Source organism: Diorhabda sublineata, chromosome 1 (genome assembly GCF_026230105.1).
Source record: "Diorhabda sublineata isolate icDioSubl1.1 chromosome 1, icDioSubl1.1, whole genome shotgun sequence".
NCBI classification, from domain to species: domain Eukaryota; kingdom Metazoa; phylum Arthropoda; class Insecta; order Coleoptera; family Chrysomelidae; genus Diorhabda; species Diorhabda sublineata.
In genome coordinates, this window is record NC_079474.1 from 9,532,018 (window position 1) to 9,544,034 (window position 12,017).

The following is a 12,017-nucleotide window of genomic DNA, read 5'->3' on the forward strand; positions in this document are numbered from 1 at the left end:
CCTTATATTATTGGAGAAAGCTAGTTCTAGGATAGCTGGAGTGTAAATACTTTTCTACAATGAGAGACGATGAAATTTTAACATAAAAACTCTCTTACAAGATATAACTCAATAAATTAATTAATAATTGTTTGGAAGGGTGCTAATTTTGAATACATATTCTTAAATTTCATTTCATATTATATTTAGCTTTTTTTGTGGGTTAACAAATTAAATTTATACAAAATACCTAGGCAAAGTTTCTAATAATATCCAAAATGACTAGTTCTTTCATGCTTTTCATTTCTGATGAAATAATATTACTATAATGAAATATCTCTAACGTGATTGAATGTAAGTATAGGGATTATCGATACCAAAGAAATACGTTTGAAAACATACAGCGGAAAATTCAATCAAGTAAATGCGTACCGTGAGATTGAGGCATACTTGGGAATTAGTTTCACTCGCATACATTAAATATTACATTATCAATGAAGCCATATCATTTCATTTTCATTTTTTTCATTTATATATCTCAAAACTCAAGTAGCAGCTCCCGTATAAATCTTAAATTTGATATTATTTTCAGGTCGTAGTCACATATGCATCAACATATGTTTTGGTGGCCTTGAGTATAGACAGATACGATGCGATAAGGCATCCGATGAAGTTTTCTGGCAGTTGTAAGTATGTAATTATTTAGTAATTATTTTTATTAATATTTTAAATTGTATAATGAAATAAAATTATTTCAATAGATCTGTTGTTAATTATCTTCTCAAAAACTTCACCCTTGGTACATGTAAGTGATATTAGTCTAGGTCTAGGTTCTAGGTCTGATTTCGGCATACGTGGATTAGGAAAGGGAATTATGATGTCCATGCTTTCGGGAGTTTTTCTTTTGTCATTATTAGATTGTATATCTTTGTTTGGTTATTCAAATTTCTCAGAAAAATGTGAGGAATATTGTCGGGTGTTTATAGAGTATTGTAATGTATTTTCGAGTTCGTCAATGGTTATTGTAATGTTTAAATTGTTCATTTGCTGAATATTGCTAATGTTTATTTACTGCTGCTTCTCTCTTATTTTCATAATTCAAAGAATCTTTTCTATAGTTTGAGTTACTAGAATGTTTTTTTATTGTGTGGGATTGTTTTGGCTTAGATATTAGACATTTTTTCATATATTGGACATTGGAGGTGAGCTATATATGTTCTTTCCAGAATTTCTGTTCTGCCTTTTCAATAGTGGCTCTCTAGCATTTAGTTTCGATTGAGTTTGGCTCTGTTCGGCTCTTTTTTACATCTGTTAGGTTCTTTTTTACATCTGTTAAATGGTTCTTTTGATCTATTTACGGCTTGTTTGCAGTTATAGTTCCATAGGGCAACCGTGTTCGTTCGCTGCGTATTATTAAAGGTACTTCTTTATCGACGTCTACGTTCTCATTTATTTCATAGAGATTTTCTTGAATGAATTCTCGAACTTTGCTCCAATTTTCTGAGTTAATTTTCCATTTTGTTAATCGATGTGGTACAATTTTCTCTTCATTATCCATCCCCAGTTTTTATGTTATGTCTAGTTTTTTTGTCCCTCATTCAGGAGAGATTGTACGTTTTCAACAGTTTTTCAAGTTTTTTTCTAAAAGGTTTTTGTTTAGGTGAGCCCCAGATATAATTGTGGCATTGAAATCTCCTATTAACTGATGAGCTGATTTGCTCTAGTAGCTCCTCTGTCGAAGGCTCGTTATTTGAGGGAATGTGTAATTTACACAAAGAAAAGGTGATCATATCTTTCACTTTCACAGCAACTGTTTCAATTCCTGTTGTAAGGTGGGTTGGTGTGACATCTATTATTTTATTTGAAATAGGCATTTTCGGATTATCGGGATTTATCTGTTTGAGAATTTTGTTCCTAATTTGAGTGCATCTATTTTTGATCTTTCTATCTTTTGAGTGAGGATATATTGTGGTAAGTAGGTCGGCGGCTTCTATTATTCCTTCAGTATAGATTTTCACAACACAGGGTCTATGCAGGTTAAAGGATAATGATTGTCTGTTTCTTCGAAAAGTACTTTAGCAGAACTTAATATTTCTCATAATGTTTTCTTAGTATTACCGAACTTTTCAATTTTCTTATCGATTTTTTTGGTTTTGTAAAAGTAAGTGGATATTATGATGTTTAAGGTGGCGGTGAGAGTTCCACTGCAGCTCTTTTATTCTGTGGTTTAGTTGTTTCAATTTAGGTTTTTCCAACTTTCGGTGTGCGTTCTCCACTTTTTTCCATTTTTAATGGACGTATACTCATTTTGAGATATACTGTTATTCACTTTTGGGTATCATTTAAATTTTTCAGTACGTATCTGGCTGAATACTTTCTACCAGGTATTGAATCAGGATTTGATTTAAGTTGATTTCTTAATTGTCTATTTATTGCAGTTCAGTTAAACTATTAAACTGGAATTCTCACTGTTTGTTTTGATTCACTTTGGAATTTATACTAATTAGTTTTAACTACTTATTTCATTTAACGTATGGGAAAATATGACTGTACACTACGACGGTTCGATACAGAATAAGAGTTTGTTTTCAAATGATTATTTTTACACAATTTATGAATATATTTATTTGACGTATTTCTTTCTTTCCCTTTGTGAAATTACATAACTTTCTTTACGTTACGATTAACAAAATATATTTTGATGATAAGAAAATTTGTCAACCAAAACACACATTTGGGTTTACTGTCGTTTAATCAAAGTTATGAAAAATAACATATATAAAAGAGAAACTTTCAAGTTTTTCAAGATTGAATAGGATTTGAAATGTTTCAATACCTTAAAAACTCATATCAAAATTGTGTTGCGAGATTCCTGCTTTAAATGAATAGAATAAAAGTAGAAAGTGATATCAGAAAAGTACGTCGTACTTCTAGAATATGGTTATTCAAAGTTTTCAGTATTATATTGCATTTTGTTTTGAATACAAAAGAAACTGCATAGAAATATAGATATTTCAAATTACAGTTGACTACAGTTGGAAACTCTCTTCGAAATACATTGAAAATAACTAAAATTATTTATGAAGAGAGTGGATTATATGGATGAAAGTTCATGTCTCAATAACTAAGAAAATGTAGTGTTTGCTATTGTTATACATGCTGGTTTGGTCTCAGAACCAATGAGATCAATTTCTTAAAATTCAGAAATCAGCAGTCATTCACGAGGGCCAATTCCTTGACCCATCTCCAACGCATTGTCACCAAATATTAACAAGACAAGAAGACTCACTCTCGTTGGAATAATTGAAGTAAAGCTTACAAAAGCGTGCCGACACGACCGGGTATTCGCAGTTATCATTGTTTATATGATATTGTTGCAGAGCTGTGACGATTGGAATGAATACATGCTCACTAACGGGGGCGATTCGAAGATTAGTGTGCAAAAAGACCAAACTGATATGATAAATATGAGTTACGTGAGCAAATGAATTCATTGATGTTTTAAAAAATTTCCTATTTGAAATAAACAGATTTTTAAATATGTAAAATATTCAGTTTGAGGTTGATTGATGTTTTTGAAGACTATGTTCTATATTTCGGTTTGCAAATTTAAGTGTGAAATATATACGCAGCATTATGTGGAATCTTTCCACAAGATACATGAAGACTTAAGACAAAAAAGGCACATTTTTATATGACTCAAGTTCTGCTCCGACATTTCCATGACAACTAAATTTTCAGCAAAGAATATTTCTAGTTGTTTGACATTTTCTACGATATTACGTGAATTCATACCTCCAGAGCTTTTGTAACTGGAATATGCTCTATGCTCTAAAAAATATCGGCTCCTTTTTCAAAGTATTTTCGTCATTAAACATCATACAGGTAACACAAGAGTGTTGCATTGTACATTTTTTCATTAAATAGCCAGTAATATAAACCAAAGCATTACTGTCCGTAATTGAAAGATTTCTATAGTCGCATGTAAAAACTACTAAAAAAATTATTACTGGTTACCATTTGTAAATCGATATTTTTTTAGAATATAAGGAGTTATTTTGAGAAGAACTTTATTAATATTTTTTATGCAATTTGCACCTCCCACCTCATCAAAATTTTTCAAGTTGAATAATTTTATGAAACCTCTACAAAATTGAAACGGGGTTGGATACCTCGAATCTCTGCAACAATTTCTTGTCAACCTAAGAAAATTCTCTAAGCAATTTTGATTTAGATTTCTTGTTAAAAGAAATTAATATTTTATGCATTTCAGGGTTCCCTATAAAAAAGAGAACTTATCGTTAATTTCCAACCATTCGTGAAATCCATCTATACGTTTTCCACATATATAACTGTTCCATCGTTCTGTTTTACGTCTATAATTATCTTTAGGCCATTCAACAAACATCTTATATCTTCAAAAAATTGTGATTGTTTCTCTGTGACCATGAATGCGTTAAAGTTGTTAAGTTAGCAACAACTCAACAAATCAAATAAATCATTGTTTGTTTGTATCAATTTTGCAGCAAGCGTTGCTTGTGGAGGTTAAATCTTGTAATTTATGTAAGTATATAGGGTTACTTCAAGAGAGCGACGAAGAGTTGCAATGTCCTTTTTCTTAACGTGCTCAGAAAAATATCTATACAACATTTTTTTAACAACCCAATTGATAAACGAAATTCGTAAGGTGAAAATTGTTTGTTTACCAATTTTCTAAAGTTACATCCTTAATCTGGGACCACAACCATAATATTAAAACCCACTCGATCTAGTTTTCTAACACTTTTATATATTACATATTTTATTTAGCGAAATGTAACTCACACACTCTCAATTTATAACTTAACTAGCAGACCCAGCCACGCGTTGCTGTGGCTGAGTGATTTAATTTGAAATAATTCTAATGACAATACAATTTCTCTCTCTTCTGCTTGTTCAATGAAATTATATTTGCATCGAGTTGTTACACGTTCTCACAATTGCCCATAAAATAGATCTGAAGAAATTTTGGATCTTCATTTGGCATTGACATGAATGATCCAATTTTATGATATACCTGGCCTTGAATTTTGAATGTTGTCTCAAAATTACGACCATCAGATGACAAATAACAAACTTTGGATGCTCCAAACGACGTCATTTGGAAGCAAGAATTAAATTTTCGTGTCTTACGCAAAAATAATTTTGATTCATTTGAAAGAAAGAAGGGATTTCAAAGGTTTAGTTCACCAATACTTATCTGGTGAGATCCGAGAGTAAAAGATGAAGTTGAACATGCTGGCAACTCTGAAAACATTCGTATTTATATTCTCATAAAAACAAGTAGATTTTGAGGAACAATTAAATTTTAAGAAGAGGGACAAATAAAGTTTATAGCTGTATAGCCTATTACAATTATGTTATTATTCAACCAAAGGAGAACAATAATTAGTTTGTCATAACACTCATAACCGACACTGCCTGTTTTATTCTATTCATGATTAGTATTTTTTTGTTAACTAAGTAAAGTATAACTAGTGTGTCATTTAGACCAATATATAACATAACAATTTCGATGATTACTTTTCTTAACTTTTTCAAAAGTCATCATGAACAAGTTCACTACTATTACTCACGAAAAACTATAGATATACGGAATTCATCTGTTTTAACGTAAAATATTTTTTTAGGGAGAAGAGCGAAATGTTTGATAATAGCTGCTTGGTTAGTTAGTGTTTTATTCGCGATACCAATATTAATATTATATGAAGAGAAATCGATTCAAGGTAATTATTTCTTTAATTTCATTAATATATTCCACAATTTACAGAGAAAATGTTTGTCAAAGTCACATTTATCCGCAAATCTTATTGGTGAAAGTAGTGACGCTTGTTAGTTGTCAAATTTCAATATCAGACATTTAATCAGCCGTCACATGTCACTCTAACATGTGAATTATCATATTAAAAGCTTTGTCAAAATCATTTGAAGCTCATTCAAAAATGGTCGCCGTAGGGTAAATAAGTGCTTTTATCTACGTTGTTTGTGAAGTTATTAGGTGGAGCTTAGACCTGATTATTCACAGTTTTATTGCAATTGCACTTCTTAAAAATTACTACTAAGAGAAGTGCGAAATTTCCACCCGGCAACGTGACTGCTGGATTTTTTGGAGTGTTGTTTTTGGTGAGAGTAAGCATTAAATATATTCTGAAAAGCAAGTATATTGCAAACTTGTGGAAACATTCTGTTTAAACTAGTTGTTTTAAATTTTATGAATCGATCGACTGACTGTAGACTGACTAACAAAAAACTGCAAAAATACTTAGTTTGAGCTTCATTAGTTTCAATGAAACATATTTAAAAACTATCTATGAAGTCCTCTCAATATAATTATACAAAATAACAATACAAAACAACTCAACAAAAATCAAGAGAAATTAACACCGGTACATGAGAGAAAATCGATTGCTTACCTCACGCCCGTCATTTTGATATATCAGCTGTTTTCTTAGTTTGCCTGATAACACAAACTGTCAGACAATGAATCAGCTTTGATAACAGATATGTTATATGTCACAATTAAACTATGACACAAGCTGTCAGGCATTCAATCAGATATTATATGTTATGCTTTGACAATAGGTATATGTCATACTTAAACTATTACACAAACTTTCAAACATTAAATGGGAATCGTAATTCAGAAAACTTATTACATGTGAACTCTGATATAGTAGTGACATTTGACGTGTCTCGTCGTATAACTGCGTTTGCCTTTCCGAATTCTTTCTAAATAACCAATTGTTTTAATTTAGCAAAGGAAACTTCATTTCATTATTTCCAGTTGTGAGTTTTTATAGCAGATCCAACAATTTCTGTGTGGTTGCGCCGTATTACTAATGAATTGGTCTTCAGGTGATGTTTCTCGTCACATTTCGGGTCTATCCGGTCCCTCCTTTATTACTACCATTATCCAAAGTATGTCTGTTACTTCTATTTCTTTTTATATTCTTAATTTTTGTGTGTTTGAAAAAATAAGTTGTGTCCCATTCTATTGCTGTGCCACTGGGGGGTGCTCAGTGTTTAGGATGTGGGATGGCTCTAACTGCTACAAATCTTCATTTTTGATTTCATATGATCTCAGGTATGATGCTATAGAACACTCATATAGTTCAAGAGAATGTGGATAGAGGTTTTTTCTCTATGTGGCATAATCTGTACATTTGAATTTTCTGTTAAAACTAGCGATAATGCCTCGACAAGACCCCTGTTAATATTCGTAAATTGTTCTTACTTAGGCCGATACGTTCAATATATCTTCATTAGTCATAGTTTCCCAGGAGTATCATCCTGTCTCACCCTCTGTAGATTATTGTGTCTTTGTGTATAGTGACTGATTTTTTCTTTATTTACATCCGTTTTTAGTGTTCTCTTGACTATATGGCCAGTAGTGAAATATATTCTTATATTAAGACTAAAAACAATATAAGTAATCATAGGTATTGAGAGAAATTCTCTTTATAATCCTCATTACTATACAGAGCGCTTTCAATAATAATGCCATGGAATTAGTCTATTTTCATGCATTTTAACTGGTTTATCACTTTCGTTTTGAAGAATACAATTTACACCGTCAACACTTTGAATGGACCTGTATACCTAGATCCGACTTTGCTGTATTTTCGTTCCTTAGTACCCCTACGTCACCGGATTGTAAGAACAATTTTTATCGTTACCATCTATACGTTTTTTTAGATGCTGCAAGAAATTCGCCAACGCGTTTATTGTCTAACTTAGTGAATTTTACTTCTTGATAGTTAGCGTTATGAATAGGGTCTACCGTTTGATTCTAGGTCTATCTTCTTGATTCTAGGTCTACCTTACTGTTTTTGGCCAAATATTAGCTCCAATAGTGCAAAATCGTGGTAATATTGTAACAAAAAATGTAATATCGACCCTATCACCCGATTCCGTTTGAGCTTTGTTGGGGTACATTCTTTTATACTCGTTCGAAACTTTAGGATTTCTTTCACAACTGCCCATAGTTTGACTGTTATAATCAGTACATAAAAACTGTCTCCTTCTTCTTCTTCCTTCCATAATAGGTCTAATGCCTGTTTCTTCTTCGATATATTTCCTCATACTAGCTCTAGATTGTCACTCCACCTCTTTCTGTAGTTGACCTTTACTTCGTGTTGCAATTTATTCCTTCATATTTTCACCAGTCTATCATCTGTTGATCGACTTATATATTGGTTCCATTGGTTCTTACGCTATTATACGCATTTGTTGATGTTACCTGAGTCACATAATCGTCTGATATTTTCGCTTCTTTCTGGATCTGATAATATATTGACCAAACTTTCACAGTGTTTGGTTCAGGTCTTGTACGCTCCTATTCCTGTTCTGTCTAATCCTTTGGAGCCATCCGTGTGTTTTGATCACAGGTCTAGAGATATGCTAGTAAATTAAATTTTGTGATGCAATTTTCTGTTTGTCCATAGACAGTTTCAGGTCTTGACATCTTCTTCTTATGAAGCTTTTCATTTGTTTTCACTGGAACCATTGCGGTGAGTACTTGATTGTCCTAGCCACATTCGTAAGATACGTATAATCTATTGTTGAAATGTCAATATGAAAATCTGGAATTTTGGAAATCATGACGATGAAATCTGTCGTGGAGAAAATATTCGCAAACGACTCAAAATAAGCAGCTGCATGAATCGCTATTTTGGCTGATTAACTGACAAAATAACTAAAAGGACTAATTTCAAAAAGAAGAATTGGAAAATCTTTCTATTATTTTCAAGAAATCAGAAAGTAATGTTTCTATCCTCTTCTGCTAATCAAAGTTCAAAAAAGTAGGAAGGCATAATTTTTAATTGATTTCTGAATAATGAAATTCCTGTTTTAAAAAAGTAAATTGACAATTCCCACTGGTTCACGTTAGTCCTCGTCTTTTTTTTTTTTGGAGAAAATAAAAATCCTTAACGGTAACGGTATAACCAGAGGCAGATGAGTACAATGAACCGTACCAAATAAAATGCTGCAATTTCTCTCAAAAATAAGATCTTGCAATGTTCAGAGAATGTCGGACATCTAAATATTCGTCAACGCTTATTAGCGGTTTACTCTGCAGGGTACTCTAGATTAAAACTTTCATCCTTGTTGTTCTCTCAAGTATATAAAAAAATCTAGGTAACTGGGTAAATTGTTACGTCGAATTTTGCCATCTTCAGAAATAGCTGACAGCTGCTTTTTTGTTTTATTTCTTTACTTCAATACAGTTAAATTGGTGTTTTTTCGTGCCATAAAGGTTTTGGCTTGTTTGCATCCATCAGGCTGGCGCCATGCCCATCCACAACTTAGGTATTCCTCAATTCGCGATTCCTGATGCAGGTCCAAGCCCTGTCAACGGATGAATCAGTTCCACCATCGCTTGTAATCTTATTGTGCTCCTCATGGTCTTTCAAAATCAGCTTTGATTTTGAGGGGTGCTTTGCAGTGTCACTGTCCATACAAATATAGAGTATTATATTGCGCATAGAGCTGGGCTATGGTGTGTATGAAAATTTAGCTCCATCTACCTATGAGTAGCCGCAGTTACGTAGCTCCGCGTCACTTACAACCTCGCAGTAAGGGTGTCTGACGGACCTACTTCAACTTTACCAAATATAAGCAACTAATCTGATTACTTGTACATTTGAAAGAGAACGACACAAATTTCAGTTTATGGTATCGCAAAAATATTCTAATAAGTGAGAATGTGAAGCATACATTCGATGAACGCGATCTTAGGAACGAAAGAAAAGGGGCCTCCCTGATAAGTCTATTCCCCCTACGCCGTAATCGAATAGGCATATATAAAAACCTTTTACTGAGTTGACCATAAATACCCATAATGATATTTGGCTGTTTCTAATATCCAATTTAGGACTCTAGTATAGTCTAGTCCTGCTATCCATGAGATTCTTTTTGACTATTGTTATGATTTGTTGGTGTAAAACATAAAATTTGTGTGAATTTTTTAGGACAAACTCAATGTTGGCTAGAGTTCTCGGCACAATGGATGTGGAAACTTTATATGACTTTGGTTTCTATAAGTCTATTTTGTATACCAGCTATCATCATCTCAACTTGTTATGCGATTATCATAGTCACAATTTGGACTAAGAGTACTACTACTTTCCATAACTATAAGAATAAGACAAGTGGAGAAAAATCAGGTAACTTTTTCAACATATTTTATTTTCGTTAAGAAAGGGTATGAGCACAGAAGGAAATCCGGATATGAACACAGTTTCCTAGTGTAATTGTTAGTGTTGTAGTGGTAAATAGTGTGTTCAGCATAAATATGATAAATGATTCCAGAAATTCTAACTTCATTCCTATTAAAAAAAATTTCTTTGAGATAATTAAAGCAAGTATTTGTTCAAGAGATAATTCATTAACGTGTAGTCAAATCTCTTTTCATTGAACTATTTCTTCAGGTTTGGAAACAAGAAAAATAGTCACTCGAAACTCAGTACAAACATGTCAGTTTCTAGCGTGAGCTTATACATATTTCAATGTATGAGCTCTTGCAATTAAGCTATTTTTCACTACATTGGTCTTTTTCAGGACAATAAGAATTTGGCATGACTTGTGATAAAGGTCATAGAGAAAAGATATCCAGTGATACCTCATTTCGCGTTTATTGAGTAACTTACACAAGCACTAATACAAAACTATCATTTGTGGGGTAGATCCTGCTGAATATATATTATACAGAATGAGTGTGGTACTCCTTTCTGTCTTTATCAGACTTATGATTTCTCATTTGCCATCTATAGATATAATTTCCTCACCGTAGACACTGCTCAAAAGTTTTATAAGAGGGCTCGTGTAACTAAAGAAAAATTATTCACAGCAGTAATCATATTTTAATATTCATATTGCAGGTGACCTGTTTATTAATGTAAAGCAAGTCGTTAATGTTAAGACCGAAATGATGAAGACCAAAATAGGTCGAAACGTCAATATTTTTACTTTTTACCTTTTTCAAAAACTTTCAATCAAAATCAAAATTCGATCTATCAACAAAAACTTATCATTGGACTATTTATAGTTAATATGAAACCATTAGGATGGAAATTCATTTTTATTATTTGTGAATATTTTAAAAAATTTGCTTTCATGTTTATTTATTAATTAAAATTGAAAAGACTAGGAAATCTGCATTCTTTGAATTCACTACTTTAAATAGTTATTTTTATTGATTATTGATTATTGATAGAAATATAGTATAAATTTACCTTTAAGGTTCGGACAACTTGCGGAGAGCCAGTTCAAGAGGAATTATACCGAAGGCAAAAATCAAGACTATTAAAATTACTTTTGTGATAGTATCAGGTAAATCAATACATTTATCTAAATTTTTGTGAATTATAGATCTATTTCCAAAGTTTATTTTACCAAAATACGAATGCACCTATCGAACGAAAATGAATTAAAAGTCATGCGCCTTTGCAACCCAATAGGAAGTAGTATTTGCATTGGCTTAACTCCTGTTATTAGTTCAATATATAAATTTTTATATCAACAATTTATTTAAATTAACTTTATAATAGTTCGAACTGAGTTTAAATTTCATTTCACAACTTGTATTTGAACGCTTAGATTGTTTATATAGCAATTTAAAAGATTCAGTTAAACATACGAAACTTTCTGCATAATTACAAACTGTGTCAGTTTGTCAAGATTATCCACCAGCTTTGTGATTGGATCTACGATGTTTTAACTTCCAAATTCATACTCTTTGTAATTAAGCAACCAGTTATTTGCAATTGTAAACAGAACACCGTAAAGTGAATCTAGTTTATCAAAACTATAGTACATTATGCCAAAGAATTTTTTATATGACTCTTTTGTCGAACATAAGATTGTAAATGTAGTGTGAGATGAAATAATCTATTTAAATTTATGAAATAAGGGGGCCCAAAGTGATTAGTCGGGCACACATTTTCGATAGGGCGAAATGATAATTAACCGCAAGTTACTGATGAAACATATCAGTTTAG

At 32.0% G+C, this 12,017-nt stretch overlaps 1 protein-coding gene across 1 annotated transcript in view; it reads left to right on the plus strand.

The window, feature by feature from the left end:
- The window catches only part of LOC130453330 (cardioacceleratory peptide receptor-like), a 91,709-nt gene that overhangs the window by 67,843 nt on the left and 11,849 nt on the right, over positions 1-12,017 (plus strand). Inside the window, exons 4-7 of the mRNA XM_056793005.1 lie at positions 572-665; positions 5,649-5,744; positions 9,990-10,184; positions 11,260-11,349. Of these exons, the coding sequence (XP_056648983.1) occupies positions 572-665; positions 5,649-5,744; positions 9,990-10,184; positions 11,260-11,349 (475 nt within the window). The remainder of the gene's footprint in view (positions 1-571; positions 666-5,648; positions 5,745-9,989; positions 10,185-11,259; positions 11,350-12,017) is intronic.